This window comes from Sander vitreus, chromosome 1 (assembly GCF_031162955.1).
Source record: "Sander vitreus isolate 19-12246 chromosome 1, sanVit1, whole genome shotgun sequence".
Classification (NCBI taxonomy): Eukaryota; Metazoa; Chordata; class Actinopteri; order Perciformes; family Percidae; genus Sander; species Sander vitreus.
Window position 1 is genome coordinate 36,829,715 of NC_135855.1, and position 18,591 is coordinate 36,848,305.

An 18,591-nucleotide genomic window follows, 5' to 3' on the forward strand; every position below is an offset into this window, starting at 1 on the left:
ATAAGGTACGACATAATGTGAAACGACATTGAAGTGAAAACCATCTTAAATCTGCAGATCTCAGCCAGCTGAATTTAGGTGTAACATTTTTATTTAAAAACTAAATAAAAACTTTTAAGGAAATTTTTTTTTAAAAGCCCTCTTGAACCCTGTTTTACTGTCTGAATCCGATTCTCACAGACACACACACGGACACGCTGGAGGACTTACATCTTTTCTTTATGTATAACGGGGGCATGCCAAGTCACAGCATTCTGGTATGTCGCCACAAAATTACAGCAAGACACATTGAAAAACACTTGAATGTATTCACACACACTCATTTACTCACTGTCACACACTCATTCACACTTTTTTTTTTTGTATAGACCAGAATAATTCCTAACTTCATATCAGCATTAAGAAGTACCTACAGAGTACAGAAACAACAGACCGTGTTCACCGCCACGGGCGTCGTTCACACTGTTCGTCACAACGCTCAATTCAGATTCAACTTTGTGTTTTAATGTTCACATTTAGTTTTCAGGAGCAGCTGAAAAAAAAAAAACAGACATGAAGCTGCTTTAATTAGTGACTGTGTGTGAAGGTTTAATGGCTAAAACACATTCAAGTTCAGTTCGAAAAAGACAAACTTGGCCGTGAGGTTGTAAAAGACATCTGAAGAGCTGTCGACCACGTGCAGTAAACTAGACATCGCTGATTGAATTCAGCTTTCACGAGGATTTGTGTCATCGGGTTTTAACGAGTTTAACTGTCGGGTTTTTATTGAACTTGGGAGATGATTTTCTCTGCTGATGCAGAGGATTTATATGGGTTTATTTTACTATGTTGAAGTACACAAAAAACGAGTGTCAAATATTGATAAATGAGGCAACTAAATGAACAAAGGATTCCTGCTGGTGGCCCAATAGCCGCTTTCCGACCGGAGGGATTTTTGCAGTTCCTAGAACATCACGTTCCTAGAACCCTTTTTTTCTCCTGTTCCGACTGGACCAATTTGGGGATTATTAAGTTCCTCTGGCCACAGTTCCTGTAACTCTTTCAGCTCCTACTTCAGGGCAGGGTCTTTTCCCTTTTCCACATAGTGGTGGTTAGATGGCTGTGTTATAATAACAAAAGGTCAGTTCCTATGGCCACTTGGCCAATGTGAATGCAAATGGGAAAACCGGTTTTGGGGGAGAGTAGTTAGTACAACTGTTTAGAAGTGGACTGTTCCTATAACTGCGTTCCTGTAATTAATTGGTCAGAAAGAGGATAATGTGACTGAATCAAGGTGGAATCACAGAATTGTGAAAAAGAAACAGTTTTTAACGTCTGGACGACATGATGGGGGCAGCGGTAGAGCAGCAACTCCCGTGTACTGCGAGGTAAAATGACTGTTTTTGCGAAAGGAGTCTGGTGGGTTTGAAGAGAGCAGAGAAAACGGCATCAGTACCCTGTAAAGGGCTGTCTGACAGCAAGGTAAATCTGTGAAAATATTCCAAATATAGCGTACACTTAAACCGATATACTCTTTAGGTGTCTAAAATACGTTTAGCTGCTGCCTCTGCCACACTGACTATGGAGGAGTAGCTCATACAACCACACTTCAAAACATCTGAACTATCCCTTTAACGCGACATTTCACTGATCAGACCACAGAGAGCGCTACACGTGTACGCTCATCCATGTGTTACACTGAATCTCAAACCGAGGAAGTGATGAAAATGTTGTTTGATAATCAATGAATCATTTAATACGTATTTTTTTTCTTTTTGAAGGATCCAGCTTCACAAATGTGAGGATTATACATAGTTAGAAACTGAATATCTTTTGATTTGGGACTGTTGGTTAAACACATACAAAAAAAACAAAAAAAGCAATTTAAAGACATCACCTTACGGACATTTTTCACTACTACACTTTCGGACCTTTTATAGGCTAAATGATTAATCAAATTAATCAAGAAATAAAAAAATAAAAATCAGCATATTATAAGTTGCAGCCCGATGTTTGTTAAAGATCGGCCCAGAGGTACGATGTGGTAGTTTCCCCCAATACTAACTAAGTTAATCTTCATTGTTTCTTTGTCCTCTGTGAAAATCAAATCTATCAAACAAGTGAATTTTTTGCACACAGTGATCAGTTCGGTGGGTAGTGACATAAAACCAGCATCAGATTTCTGTTTCGGAAAAAAGATGCATTCATTTTCCCCTGTACTGTATTTACATTAAAACATGGTAACCCTAACCCACATACAGGAATAGGTGGTGGTGGTGGGGGGGGGGTGTCAATCTGAATTAGGACACTTGTAGCTGCAGTGTGAACGAGACCCGACACAGCTGTTTCATCCTGTAACATTTCAGTTTTTTAAAGTTTATATAAAACCATCTTACATTTGGGGTGAATGTCTCGAGTACAAAAAAAGGCACTGCCATTTGTTATTCTAAAGATGACTTTCCCAGCCTTGTGCATGCAGTTTTAAAATATAAATTACACTTTTTTTTATTTTTTTTTCCCCCCCCTTCTTCAATTCCCCCCCCCCCCCCTCCTTTCTTCTTTTTTCGGCATTTTCTTCAATTTTTTGTCTTTTTTGTGTTTTTTTTATTATTAAACATACAATATTCTTTTGTCAAATATATACGCAAGCCTGCAGTCAATACAGGACATCGGCTCTTTGATAAAATAAAACTAAATGAAATGAAGGAGCACAGTCAAGCGGTAACACTTTGTTACAGAATGGATGCTGCTGAATTTACAAAAGAAAACACACAAAGAAAAGTCTTGGCATCCCATATTGACATAAACTGACTAAACTGCAGAATCTGACAAAAATAAAAGATACAAAACAGCATATATGTCTCAATTTAAAGTACATTAATGTTGTGGTTTTTTTTGGGAATATCAAGGCGTTATCTAACTGTTAATACTGCAGTGTGCACGGCGTTAGAAGCACTCCTGGACACCCACAGAGCTGATAGGCGTTTATGAAAAATAAAAATAAAGCATTTGGTTTGAAGAGATGTGTAATGATCCAGACCTCAGAGCCGTAACCCTCCACTGTCCCGTCACAGGGATGTTCTGTGTTCACATGGACGTCTCTTTGACCCAGAGGTGCTTGCAGGAAACTGGAGGTGTTGTTTGGAACTCTAAAAAATTCAAAACATGTGTAACTTTACTCTGTTATGGCACCTAGAAAAAAAAATAAAAAAAATCACATAAACTCAGGTTATTCAAACGCTGTCAGCCACAGACAAGAACTAGTTTTTTTTATGCAAAACTGAAACAAATCTCCTGAAGTTCTCCATCAACACCTTTATACCTTAAACATTGCAAAGTGATATGAAAGTCAATACAAAAAAATGACTGCAAACGTACTACAGTTTCAATAATCCCTTTGATAACATTACGGATTTTTCAATAAGTGATATTAAACATGTTTAAAAAAGGACAAGCCTGGTGATATTCTCTACTTCTCTTAATATAAACAAATCTCATGAAAAGACAAAACCAACAGTGAATGTATCCACTAACAACTGCCTGTCTGTCTGTGCATCAGAGCCTGATATCTCTTCTTCCTCTGCGCCATAGAAACACATCATGTGACATGTTCCTTCATTGCATGAACACACACACACACACACACACACACACACTGTAGTTTATTTTGACTCAATCCAACACACGCCTTGTCCTGCTGCCACTAGAGCACCAAATGTGGATTAATGCGCCGCTGAAAATAGTCCCCAACAAAGTCACAATTTCCTAGTCTGGCTATCACCAGATCAAGCTCAATGTTTTAAGATGGAACATCAGTCTGGGGAGTCTGCTCTGTGTTTTCTACTGCACAAGAGGCGTGATCAACGGCCATAGTTCAAATGACTCTGTACGCAATTGGATAGTCCTTCAACCAATCAGACCAACGATCCGGGTGACGTAGCAGCGACAGCGGCATCAACGGGTTGCTGTGCTTTGGTCGCCGGCTTGTTGAATGTAAACAAAAAGCTGCTTGGTTACTTCTCTATCGTCATCGTGTTAAACCCGCCTATAGCGCGCCAGGTGGATAAGCCAGTTTGTGATTGGTTCCCACAAAATTGTAACAGAAGCAGGATAGATACAGGGTTCATACGCATTTTAACCAATACTTTCTCATGACTTTGTGGCACATTTCCATGACTATGTATTCCTGAAAATGTCAGTCGACATTATACAACAAGAATACAAATCTATGTTAAAGTTTACTATTTGAATGACAATTTATGTAATTCATAGTGGGAGTCGTAATATCGCGCCCCGAAAAGAACGTTGAGGTTAGGACGACGTGAAATACATTTATTAATCACGTATTATTATGCTGTGTTTAAAAAAAAAAAAAAAAAAAATCCATGACTTTTCCAAAACTTTCTGGGTCTTTTTGTTTCCAAAACCTTTCCAGGCCTGGAATTTGCATTTTTTTTAATTCCATAACTTTTCCAGGTTTTTTCAAAACGTATGAACCCTGTAGATAAATGTACAGGTTTACCCAGTCCATTCTGTTTTAAAAGAGAGACTTTATGTGTGTGAGCTGTTTAAAGATTTCCATCATCAATAGGAACGCAAGGGTTTTGGTGTTGAGTGCCACAGACAGGAAGTCAAAGTACTGACTTGAATTTGATCTTTTCGTGGGATTTGTTGACAATAAGACAAATACAGAATAAAGCCCGCCTTATCCTTTAAAGTAACATACACTGAAACCTACAGTATTCACCTCTCCCTCTCAGGAGAACACAGTTAGGTGGCAATACGCCCACAGCACCAAGCTCAGACTCCAGATCACAATGAACCAGTCTACTTCCTGGCCTGGCCTGCCAAAGACAACAACAACAACAACAACAACAACAACAGCAGCAGCAGCAGCAGCACACCGGTGTTTTGTTTGCCGACAGCTCGTCTGACGTGAACTCTGTAACCGAACATGAATCGATGTATCTGTGATGGACCGGCTGCTGCCCTCGGCTGCGCTCAGACAGCAAAGCTTCACATGAAAAAAAAATCTCAACATGACACCGATAGATACAAACAAGGTTATAGTCCAACAACAGCAACAAAAGAAAAACAGTCAAAGTCAACAATAACTATGTTAATATTTGAGATGTACGTATGGTCACCAGCCATAACATGTTAATACACATGGTACTTTAAATAATAATACACCTAAATGAGTAAAAGTATCACCTCTGCAAAAATTATGAAAAAAAAAAAAAAAAAAGAAAAAAAAAAAAGAATAAATAATTGTATCTACTTTAAGTACTGATTCATATGGCAGTGACACTGAACCGGTCTACGATGAGACACGATGCTACGTCTCAGTGAGGAGCATCAGAAAAAAACCCAAAGATGTTAAAAGGTGGAACATCAGTTCATGTCACATTCATGCTTTGGTGGAATCTTCATCTTCGTTCACAAACGTACAGACGGCGTCTGTTTGGCTCTTATAGACTCAAAGTATAAAAGCAGAAAACACACACACACACACACATACACATACACACACTTGAAACACAAGACAAAAATCTGAAGAGTGCGCAGTGCTGCCACTAACAACACACACACACACATATATCTGTGGTGCGTGTGCGCACTGATCTAGACTGCAGTTTCAAGCCACCATCACTGGATCTGAAACCACGTTCACCAAAACAAGATGACAGTTTGGGCTCCAGACATCACAATGAGTGTCTGCATGTTTTAGTCCCTTAGATATAGTGCACACACTGAATGCGTCACTGCTAATATATATTATTATTTTGTAAGCATACGGTAGTGTTTTAAATTGATTTATTATGTTTCCCCAAACTTGTAGGTAGCCAGCGGTTACTACTATGGTATGAAATTGAGGTTGAACACACTTGAAAGAAAGTGTTTTATCCTTTGTTAATTCCTTTGCAGGCGAAGATCTTTGAAGAAGTGTGAACAGCACTATAGAACAAGACGGACTTACAAAAGTTCGCAGTGATGGATGAACTATCTCAGGGAGTTGCCAAGACTACACAAGTTCATTGTAATACCATAATAGATTAAATGGAAACTTGTGTTTGCCTGGAAGGTTGGGAAAAACATAAAATAAAATGAGTTGGTAGTGTTGTAATGTGTATTAAAAATCGTAGTAAACGGGCTAAAACATGCACAAACACTGGTGTGGTCCTTAAACTGTGTGTGACATGAGAACAGAAAGTGTTTTTTTTAACTCCCAACATCGACCGTCAGACAAACAGAAATCATTTCAGGTCAACGAGGGGCGCCAGGAGCCTTTTCGTCTCTGCTGCGGGATTCAACATCGCCGCCTGTTGTGGTTCTACCGCTCTACTTTTGTCCGTCCACCGAGACTGAAGCTCTGCAGTCGAGAGTGAGCGTCGATCTCATCTCCTCAATCTGCTCCGTTTGATCAGACTCCAAAGCACAAAACTGTTGCGTGAGCCTTGAACATTTGGATTTTTAGTGTATCACATTATCATATCAAGTGCAGGATACAGAGGAAGTACTAGAGAATTGCAACAAACTAATGAAAGAAACTAAACAATAATAAACAACCCTCGATGATGATAACCGTTCAGGGTCAGGACTCTCAGCACAACGCTGACAGTGGCAAAGAGGGAAGTTTCCTAACCAGCTTATTCCGATATAAACCTATTCTTATAAAGTCTGTATTCCACACACAATAAACTGAGGATAAATATTAAGACACAGAATAACCATGAGATTCAGAATCTAAAACAAGAAAATAAATTTCATATAGGCCTGTGCAGACAGAAGACCATGTTACACGGGCAATCTTTTGAGGGGACTGCTGCAGCTCTGATATCTCCCAAAATAATGTTCGTAAATGATTTTTCAATGATCTGCCCGTGTCCACAGACTTCAGCGCCTGTCCCGTCATGACTGTGTTTGGCCAGCAGGTGGAGGTAAGCACTTATGAAGCCAATCTCTGGGAAAACTACCCTTCATGGATTGACAGTGTGTGATTTCTCCAATGTTGCAAAACGAGTCCGAGTAGAAACCAGATCGATCTCCTGTATTTTCCTCTTCTGCCATCTTCTCCATAATTTTCCTCCGTGAAGATATTTAGTTGTAACATGCAGCTTAAGCATATCACCCTGCTTTAGAAAAAGAAAAAAACTAAACCCAGTATCTGAACATGCAGACGGATCCCACTGACGATAATAATCTCCCATTTGTGTATAAAAAAAACCCACATTTTCAATGTATCGAGCCTACAAAGGCTCTGAATTCAAAGAGATCATACAGTACATGCTGTGGATAAACAATATGTAACTGACCGGTGCCAAACTCACTTCCTCCTGCACTATACCCACAACATGACCAGACATGACATCATCTTCCTCGGTCAACTTCGGCCGATCAAAGGTCCCGCCTCTGATGTCTCTCTCCTTTAAACATCCACTTCCCTTTCCGCTATCACCTCGGCTTGATTCCTTCTTCTACTACTTTCTGTTTCCTTCTCCACGTCCTTCTCTTATCCCTCTTCACACATCTGCTCTACCTCCACCTCTTTCTCGCTCTCCTCCCTCTTGATAAATGTTCACGCCGACACGTCTTTGCGGTTGGCTGCTAAAATAAAGAATAAGCACGTCGGTTGTAAACTAGCGTGATGGCTACTCGTGGGACATTGAGCTGGTAGACAGCCAAGGCTTTACAGAATATTACACAATTCATACCTGAAATTCATACACGTTTCTGTACCCTTTGAAAGTAGCATCATTATGTAAACAATAAATACATACAAAACAAATAAATGATTTCTTTTTTTTTTTTTTGCCACCCAATACTGAGCAAGAAGACCTTCCCGAGCTCTACAAGTGTCCGCGCTGGACGCTCAGTCCTCACTGAAAACAGTCAAGGAAATCCCAAACTTCCTTCTGGCGTCCTTCTAGCTCCGCTTGTCTCGTCTTGTTTTTGGGGTCTGAGGTACTGTTATGGATTTGAAGGATGCCACGAGCTGCGGTCGACGTGCGGGGACCAGAGGGTGTCGGAGAGGGAAAAGGGCCTCAGTCTCACTGGGCCCTGATCCACAGGCCAACGTCTCCATTCTGCTGGGCTGAAGCACTGCTTCTGGCCTCCCCACAGGGGGATGGGTGGGTGTGTCTCTGTGTGTGTGTGTGTGGGGAAGGGGGGCGCGCTGTCCACATACTGTCCAGGCCGTGTTCAATGTGTTTCTCTCGCCTCACCCAGATGCAGGTGACTGTGAGCATGCTGGCGGAGCAGGAAGTGTGTTTTTTTCCGACCCGATGGACGGTGCCGATGTGATAGCTTGTGTTGGCCGTTTGGTGATCGGCTCTCTTGTGTTTCTTGGATCCCGCCCGATCCTTTGGTTGAGCTCTGCCACTGGCTACAGGGAGAGGGGACAGGAGGGCTGGGGGACCTCCAGGTGACTTATCGTGAGAGAGCCTCAGGAACCCGCGCTGTCCTAACTGCTCTCACTCAGGTCCTCATTTCATATCGTTGATGTGCGGTCAGCGCCGTCTAAAGAAGGAACAGCAGACAGAAAAAAGGGGGGTTTTAGTGTTGAACTTCGTCAGCATCCCCAGACGGCTTTATGGTAAGTGTTTCCACAGTGTGGATGGAGATTTAAGGGTCCTGAGCTGACCAAGCTGTAACACTTAGAATTCAGCCATGAGTCCTCACGCTAACACTAACCCTCACGCCAGGTGCATGCTGGGCCAAGCTGCAGCTTTCCTGTGACCCCGAATAGAAACAGGTGCAGGGATGGATTTCAGATCTCGTAGCAACTTATATGTCCAATTCTGTAACTTATAACTTTAACTCAGCACATTCAGCTTATATGCCCCTGTATGCCTCCGGAACAGATTCTATAAAAAGGTTTAAAAAATAATTTGACTTGTTACACTTTTTAACTGCAATTCCCTGTCAACTCTTTGTAAAGAAGGCCTGAAGCGTTTTCTGGCTTGGTGAACAGTGAGGGGCCAGAGCCCAGTGTCATGGTGAGAGAACAACACATCTGTAAAAATACTGATAGAGCCTTTCAGAGGAAAACAGCAGTCTGACATCTGTTGCCTCTGGTGTGGCTGAAGAGGAAAACGTTATCAAGCTACGCACTGGTGGACAATTTCATTCCATCATTGACACTGAAAGGGCAGGCTAATGTCATATTACAGTTTTTTCCAACTGCTTACACACGTTTTCAAAACTATGTTTCCTTTTTTCAAAACTCTACACACAATTCCCAAAACTGCACACACAAAATGCCTCACATCTCCTTCAAAATGAAACACTGCATTCAAAATACCATAAAAACATCTCAAAATAACTTTTTTCATAATAGAAAATTTCTGGATATACCATGTACACACTGTTGTTCTAAATCTAAAGCTCTTTTGTCTTTCATAGGCCTATATCTACATTTACAATGTTCTAGAGAGAAAGTAATCTGCTGAAAGTGGTTGAAAAGTTACAGTAAAACTGAAAATATTTATTGGGCAAAACATTACGTTTGTAAGAGTAGCACAGTGTTGTATACAGTAGCATGAAACAAGAAAACAAAAGTACAAACATATGTAAACCAAAGGTATCATTTTTAGAATAAAGAATATGTGTATGTGTGTGTGTGTGTGTGTGTGTGTGTGCTTGTGTGTGGGGATGATTGTATGCACTTTGTGCAAAACAAAGTCTGATTGATTTCTAATGCTGAAATAGTCATTAGATAGTTGCATGCAGTATGGACGCCACTGTAAAGCTACTCAAGATGGACTCTCATGGTCAATCCGTGGTTGATCACATGATGAATAAGTGTGGCCCTGATCTCATCAGAGATGGCTCTCCTTCTTCCTCTTCTTCCCCTCCTCCTCCTCCTCCTCATTGTCGTCCCGTCTCTCCCTCCTCCTCCTTTCCTTGCTCTCTGTCTTTTGTTGGCATCCATTGTGCAAAACAGGTAATCTGACCTTTGACCTATGTATAGGCCTATACTAAATCAGTGATTGGTTAGTGTTCAGTTACGACATGACAATGTGTTTGCAAATGTGAGGAGTGTGTGTGTGTCCTGGTAAACAAGTGTAGCATTTTGATTGTTTGTGTTTAGAAAAGGAAAGCAAGTCACTTCCGGTTAGATTTTTGTGTCTTAGGTAAAGAATTGTGTGTAATGTTTTGAAAAAAGTGTTTTATGCAATTGAAAACTGAGTGAAAGGCTGAGAAATAGCTTATTGGTTTTGGAGATTTGCTGTGTAATTTTGCACTTTGAGAGAGAGGTTTCAAAAATCGTGTGACATGAAAAGATTTTGTGTGTAAGCAGTTGAAGAAAACTGTAAGCTCTTGTTGAACAGCGCAGCAAAAAATACAGATAAACTGTGTTTAAGTGTAACCACCCTTTTCCTCGTACCAATAAAACATTGTGTTTTGGGTCATTTCCTGTAGCTTGTTTGGATTCAGTTACCAAGTTATGTTTCTGAAGCTCACCACAGCCAGCTGGATGTTTGGGTGCAAGAGACTAGAAAAAGGTGAAACTGATTAAGGAGGAGTTTCTTCAGTTAAACGCACTCTTTCGCTCTGCTGCCCAGTTCTGTCCACCTAACACACGCACAAAGCAGCACTTGTCCACCGTTCTGCACTGAGCACTGAGGCCCACTGTCTTCACCTCAGTCAAGTTTTGGCATGGGGGGAGTTGCCACTGACTTTAACCCAGACTGCAATTTACTGTACATGGGAATATTCTGCACAAGTCAGGTCATCCACTGACTGGCTTGACTCAATATAAAAGTTATTTAAAAGCGCATTTTATGTGTGTATGTCAAGTAATTTTCATATTGTTTGCCATTCATACCAAATGCCGAAACGGAAAAAAGCTTGCATCTCGTCTAGTGGGCTATTCTGTCTTATTTGATCTCTTTCTCGGATCGTATAACAATCGGCTGTCTGAGATTAACACCTCATTTTTGTGAGGCCAGTGTTCAAATTCAAAAGTTCAGTTTTTTGGTGTATTATATTTGTGAATGAAAGTTTTTGCTATTAACCAGCTTTTCTCATCTGGCTCTTCCGACTTTATTTCCCCCTGTCAGTCGCTGTCAGATCTCAAACTTGGCAAGTTTTGGACCTACTTGGTCAGATTGGACCAACGAATACAACACATCTGAAAACCCCTCGCTGGGCTCCAACAAGTCTGGAGTTATCGATGGGCAAAAAAACTCCAGTCTTTAAACTGTTCCCACAACAGGATAATAGACTGAGTGTTGGAATGGGCCAGTCAGCCAGCCCTAAGATCAGTATTAAGATCAAAGTGACGTAACCTGAGCATGACTCACTAACTGGCTGACTGATATGACTTTGGGACACTTGTGTCTGCTTTTGGCTTTGAACACAACACAGAAGTTCTGGGTGAGTAAGATGCATCTGCTGGCCTTTACAGGAGGTAAACCTTACATGCCCTTGGACCACATTTAATCTCTGGAACAACTGTATTTATGTATTATGGTGTAATAATTAGGATCAATTAAAAACTGTGCGTTACCTCCCAAGGCGTGCTCTGTCATACTCAGACACAGAGACTCAAGGCGATTGTTGATGTCTGGCTCTGTCACTGGTAACTGTAGATCTGTACAGTAACAAACACAAAATTGAAGCAACATCAGTATCAGTGATTACATCCGGGAGGCGTCTCAGGTCTCTCCGCACCCGTACCGGCAGGTTCAGAGGAAGCTTCTTTCCTGCAGCTGTCACCCTACTGAACTCTAACTCTGCATCCCAGTGATAACAATGCATATATCTATATCTATATTATTCTTACTACTAGTATAATGTCACTGCTACTGCATACATTGCACATATCTGTACATGTTGTTCATACATTGTTCATATTACAAAGCCATATTTATTTTGCTCTTATAACACTGCAATATATTTCTTGTCCTGCCTATGCACCATCTGTCTATACTTGAATATCACATTGCACTCTTCTGCTTTTTCACTTCTGGTTGGACACAAACTGCATTGTCTTTGTACTTGTACACTGCACAATGACAATAAAGTTGAATCTAATCTAATCTAATTATATTCACATTAAAACAGATGACAACATAGGGAAAACTTGACTTAATCAAATTATTTACTTTAATCATAATCAAACAAAATTCATGATAATGCTTAAAGTTTTTTCTTCCTCATTTTTTAAATATATTGGTGCCAGACGACAAGTTGGCAAAGAACAAAATAAATAAAAAAAAAACAGTACAGTGGAACAATGTCGTCCACTTAATCAAAATTCAGCCTCAATAATCAGATTATACCACACTGTTATCTCCAGCACTGCTACATCAAAACAATGACTGCAGGGGCTGTGTGTGTGTGTGTGTGTGTGTGTGTGTGTGTGTGTGTGTGTGTGTGTAGGGTTTGAGAGACTGGATTGGGGACAAAATGTACATTCAGCAATTCAAAATAACATATAATGTAATTGATGTTCTTTGCTTTGAACTGCATGGTAACATGAGACATCACTGGAATTGTCTGTCACTCCAATGATCAGATCTAACTTGTTATCACTTAAATAGTCTGTGATTAATAAAGACAACCGAGCTGATAACTTGATATTGATCTACAGAATAGTGATATGCAAGTCTGATATGCCAGTATACTAAATTACTGTTCCCCAACCCAAACAAACATATGGCAGACAGCAGCATAACAGCAGAGTGACTTAATTATCAGACATACTGCACATCCTGGTTCCAGTTAATCACTTCCGAGTTTCCGATTATTAAGATTATAATATTATTAATGGATGCTCATCACATACATCAGACATTACACATGACTTAAAGCCCCCATTTTGTCTTTTTTTTTTACTCAGTTGCTATTTGGTGCTGGTTGTCTTTGCCTCAACTGTGAGCAGGGTGGAGACTGTTTTGTAGAGGGTTGGGTTGAGGTTGGAGAGGGAGTATGTGTGTGTTGTGGGGGTTGTATTTGGGCCACAGTTCAGCCTAGCAACCCCTTCCAGCCATTTAGTCCTTAGCTGAGTCTTCAATACAGGCCGGGCAGTGAAAATCCCTTGTGGCCAGAGAGAAAAGCTGAGTTAGGCCCAGTAGTCCACACTGGACTATTTATAGGCTCCAAATCCCTCCAACAACCCCTCTGCCACACACACCCTCCACCCCTGTACACACACAGACTTTCAGCGACACAAACACACTGAAGTAAACTCTACAAACACACACTTGTTACTTCATCCTCTCATTTTCTCTGCTGTGTCTCATTTAATAAGTCTCTTTATCCATCTGTTGGCAGAGAGAAAGACAGATCGCACATATATGCACAGAGTCAGAGGAGGGTGGGGGCCTAGCCTATCAAATCAGTTACTCTGGCCGAGACCCAGCTACAGCCACCCTCGAGGGTGACTGCTGTGAGTGCATGACTCCGCAGAGTTGTCAAAGAAGGAAAGATGGGGGAGAAAGAGGGAGGGAAAGTTAAGAAAGAGAGTGAGTCAGGGAGAGAAGGGAGGGAAGGAAAAGTGGGCCAGAGAGCCATGTACTCACTGCACAAAGAGCCTCATTGAGAGACTCCTCTGACTCTTTCCTCCCTCCCTGCCTCTGTCTCTTCCTCGTTCCCATGCAGTCTCCACTCGGCCTGCTTTTTTATTTTTTTCAAATCAGTTTTTCCTCTTCATTCTAAAAAGAGGACATTTCTGGTGTGTGTGTACGTGTGTTTGTGAGTGGAGGAAGCCACAGCTTGTCCTATTACTGTCCATTGTTCCTGTGGGACAAAGTCCAGTCAGCAGAGGCTACTAAAGGTCACTCTGCCTGGCGCCGATGGTTACCATGACCCGAGCCTGTGTGGACACTGTAAGTGGGGGGCTTTCAGGGTGAGACCTTTCACGATTTAAAAAAAGGCCTGTGACATTTAAAATTACCCCCAGATAACTAGGAGTACTTTTTCATTTTTATTTGTTTTGTTGAAATGTCGTTTAATCTTGCATAAAGACCAATATTGTCAATTCATAAGAGCCAATGACTGGGTGATAACTTCCATTGTGTTCTGGGAGAAACAATACAACATTCTTGTGCTAAAACAGGGTTTTCACCTCGATAGCAAGGAGAAAGTGAATAGAGCTGAAAGTCTCTATTCACCAATAGCTGCACTATGGGATATATACTGTATTTCTGCCTTTAAAAGAAAAATAATAAGGGAATAAAGTGTTAAAAGAAAAGTATATGTCACTGCAGATTTCAGCATCATTTTAGATGTGGAAGTTATAACTTGCCAATATTTAATACAGAATAAAAAGACAAAATATACAAGTATACAAACTGGTAACAATAAACCATTTGAAGCATGTTTCCCTGCGTTTCTTACCGGCTTGTTGGAACACGACCATGGTTTGTGGGTTGGTGTGAACCGGCAGGGAGCGGGTCCTCTGCACGGAGCTGTGTGTCCGGCTGGGCATGCTGTTGCTTCCTCCGGGGTTGGCAAACCAGAGACCCTGAGGAGAACATTTTAACAACAGAATTAAATTAACTTCTTGAACATGCAAACACCTCTGTAGGACTAGTGTCATAGTAATGGTTGAACACTTATCGTCTAATGGCAGAAATTAAAATCTGTCCATCCACTTTTACACATTTTCATGTATTAGACGTACTATTTCAGCTTGTGCTCTCAAAATGCAGTAACTAATCTAAATTTAACATAGAATTTAGTTAACTTTTTCCCAGGATTGATAAACATTATCAAGTTATCTAAAGGTGTCGCCAAATTCTATTTTTGAGTTTTGTCTGAATGAAAGACTAATTTGGTATTGAAAAATAGAAATAATCGATGAATATTTACTAGCTCAAGCACAATTAAATGTAAAATGTTTTTGAGGTGCATTGCATGTATTGAATGTTCCTTGTGGTACAAAGAAAGTTAAACATAGTTTTGAGCATATGCTGCATTCAGACGTTATCTTTAGTTCCACAGTTCTTTAATTGGAAGACAACAACACTTGTCCCCCAGGATGCTCCAACCTTAGACATTTTAATTGCCTGCGGATAACCTGGGTAATTAAATACTGACATTTAAAAGGCAATATAATAATACATCATAATTTGATAATGATAACTTGAAATTTCAAGTTCAAAGATCCTCCTGTTTTAGGTTCATTTCAATCAATCAATCAATCAATCAATCTTTATTATAGTGCACTTTAAAACAACCAAAGCTGACCAAAGTGCTGTACAGCACTGCTTTCCACACATTGCTAAAACTTTCACTGATCAAAGACAAACATGAAATATGCAAGCTTGAAAGAAGTCTGGTGTAAGATCAAGGCAACAGCTTCTTCAACATTTTCACCCCCCCAAGCTCCTGTCTGGATGTCTGGCCCACACCTAATGACAGTCTCAGATGCTCGCCACATGAATTCCTCACTGTAACCTGCCTATTATACCCCCAACACCACCACCACCACCACCACCACATGCCCCTCCCCTCACCTCTCTCCCTCTGACCCCCCCTCTCGTGGCCCAGCAGTGCCATGGGCCAGGGAAAAACAGGAAATGCCTGTGCACTGTTCTCACTGCCTTTCTTTCTCTCTCTCTCTCATACACATATATAAACTCTCTGTCTCTCATTGCCCCTCCTCCTCCAACACCACAGCTACCTCTCCCAAATTATGACTCATACATTCTCTCTCTCTCTCTCTCTCTCCCTCCCCCCCACACAAGAAGGTCCAGCATAAGGAACAGAGGTATTTCCTGTCATTGTAAGGGATGAGCGAGAGAGTGGGAGAGAGAGAGAGGTTCCCAATGAACTGGGTAAGCCCAGACCAGAGTGTGCCAGGATGGGGCTGAAACAGCTCCGCAGCTCCTCCTATTTCAGTGTTTGGCGCTGACGCAGGGCCTCTGGTATGTTGGGTGACCTGCTACAAGTTCCATCCACCTCACTTCATTCGTCAAACACCACCGCAGCCCCTCTTCCCGTTTTTTTTTTTTTTTTGTCGTAGAATAAATTAAAAAAAAAGTCTATTTCAGGCAGAATACGTGCTGAAGAAGGAATTCTGCTGCCCAGGTTATTGTAAACATCCTGGAATGTATTACGCATTTCAAAATGTTCCTCTGTGCAGTCACGAACATCACTGCCATTCAGCACTCCAGTCACTACGTACACACGATAATAATCTTACATTTAGCTCTAGTTTTTCTGTATTAGGGAATTTTAATTATCAGGCCTTTTAGGAAATCATCTGAACTATCCGCCCTCATCTGATCACCTCAAAGGATGTTAGATAAAGTAATAACACACTAAATATAAAAAATAAATAAAACCATACATCTTTAAAAAGTTTATGGCTGTAACTATTAAGCAATTAATTGATTAGTTGTTTATTTATCTAACACAAATGCCAAACGTTTGCTGGTTGCAACTTCTCAAATGTGAAGGTGTTTCATTTAAGTTTTGGACCGTTAGTCTGACAGAAAAGACTAGTTAGGATGTCACCTTGAGCTCTGGGAAACTGTGTGGGCTATTTTTTTTTACTACTTTCTAACATTTTACAATTACTCCATGACTTCACCTACATATTAAATCTATAATGAAGATAATCGTTATTTGTAGCTCTAAAACGGTTTCAAAAGAAATTGCCTGCCATACGCTAATCTAACAATAATACTGCATAATCTCATGCTATTTTAGCATCCCATATATTAAAATATGTAGTACATAAATACTAATCTGTATTACTAGTAACACTCTCTGGACTCTGAAAGGCTTATCATACCCAGGAAATATGGGGAAACGTTAGCTGACAGCCCTGTTGGTTGAAATGTACTGCTGGTTTGACTCACCTGTCTCCCCTGCTTGGGACCAGTGGGTGTGCTGCTGGAGCTGCGAGGTGTGGGTCCCAGCAGCCCCCCGCTGCCCAGCAGGCCCAGCCTGGCACCCGGCAAGCTCCTGGAGGGCATCTGGAACTGGCGAAGGCTCCTCCTGGCCGACACGCTGCCCCCAACACAGCCAGTGGTGGGGAGCGAGTTGGACTGGCCGAAACGGCTGCAGCAGGACGAGACAAAAACGTGAGATACAGGTAAGCACCGGGAAAGTTCCCCATCACGGTAACTTGTGTTAACAAAGGAGCAGTTATGCATACACGAGAGTATTAACAATCAGGTAAAGTAAGAGGAGCAAGATTAGTTAAATAAATACTCAAATATGAATGTAAAAACCTAATAAAAGTGAGACATTAAAGGAGAAATCCAGCGCAAAATCAACCTAGTGGTTCATAACACACCCAGTCGACCGTTCTCTGGGATATGTTTTCATGCTAATTGAATGTGACCAGTTTTAGAGCAAACCGCTAACTAGCTTATAAAGCTAGTCCTCGGGGTACGAGTAAAGTAAAAAGAAATTGCTATTTCTATACCACTAACAAGGCTCAAAATAGCACCACACTTCCACGGTAGCATAACGAGGGTCCTACATGTAAACCGAAGCATTATGCTACTGTTGAAGTGTGGTGCTATTTTGAGGTTTTTACTTTACCCGACGACTAGCGTTATAAGCTAATTAGCGGTTTGGGCTAAAACTGGTCACATTCGATTAGCATGAAAACATATCCCAGAGAACGGTCGACTCGGTACACACGTGTTATTAACCATTAGGTTCATTTTGCGCCGGATTTGTCCTTTAAAATAACAAGCAGCAATAACACTTTTGCAATCTTCATCACAACTGCAATTTTTCCTCTAGTTTTATGAAGCTGTAGTGCTAGGGAGGAGAAAGACAAATGTTCTGAACTAAGTTAAACTTGTGGTTATAATAAGATTAAAATACCATGCTGTTTAAAATCAAATTACTAAATAATTTTCTTACTCACTTCTGTTTGTCTACATGTATGCTTTTGTAATTGTATACAGTACATTTCAACAAAAGGAAATACTAGGAGGAATCAGTGAACTTCATGAAAAGTGTTGCTACATTTGGCACAATACCTTTCACCATGTGTGTATGCAAAATATACAGTAGTTGTACCATTATAAACTTTTTTTTAACATTTCCCACTCATTGGTAGCCTGACGTTGTCATACTCAGATTCTAGTCAGAATAGGAGTCTGATACTGCTCCATTGGGCTGTGATTATGGGGCGTGTTTCAACTGAACCAGGAAAATGCACTCAATTGGATAGACCTACAACCAACCAATCAGAGCGCCCCATCTTCTTAGTGACCATCTAAGCTGATAAATTAAACTTGCCGAATTCCGTAGCAAGGACGGCAAAAACCTCTTTCCGATCGACAAATGCCTTGAGCTCAGTTCTCTGTTCCTCTTTTAAAATGAATGAGCTGTCGATATCTTCTATAACAGACGCGATGGCGGAATCTACACATCTCAATTCTCCAGCGGCAGCCATCTTTGTTGTAAACAAATTCAACCCAATCGCTCTTTGGTGACGTGGTTGATTACGTTACTGTTGATCCATCATCGTATAAAGCCCGCCCTGACAATTTGATTGGTCCAAACAGCTCTGGTTCGAGCATAGTTGCTCCACAACGGATCAAGTCCAGACCGAACTTCCCGACCTCAAATGTTGTGGGCGGGGCTAAGTTCGGCTGGTATCCAGGCTAACTCACTGGATCAATTACA

At 41.0% G+C, this 18,591-nt stretch overlaps 1 protein-coding gene across 9 annotated transcripts in view; it reads right to left on the reverse strand.

Moving 5' to 3' along the window:
- Nucleotides 1–203: 203 nt before the first annotated feature.
- The window catches only part of samd4a (sterile alpha motif domain containing 4A), a 67,920-nt gene continuing 49,532 nt past the window's right edge, over nucleotides 204–18,591 (reverse strand). For 7 of the 9 annotated variants that reach the window (XM_078254061.1, XM_078254037.1, XM_078254030.1 and 4 more), the window contains 4 exons: nucleotides 16,800–17,001; nucleotides 14,329–14,455; nucleotides 11,495–11,578; nucleotides 204–3,128 (listed from right to left, as the gene is read on the reverse strand). In XM_078254061.1, the coding sequence (XP_078110187.1) occupies nucleotides 3,067–3,128; nucleotides 11,495–11,578; nucleotides 14,329–14,455; nucleotides 16,800–17,001 (475 nt within the window). In that variant the 3' untranslated portion in view covers nucleotides 204–3,066. Of the gene's footprint in view, nucleotides 8,500–11,494; nucleotides 11,579–14,328; nucleotides 14,456–16,799; nucleotides 17,002–18,591 lie in introns of all 9 variants that reach the window. The other 2 variants (XM_078254069.1, XM_078254044.1) reach the window with 1 other exon arrangement.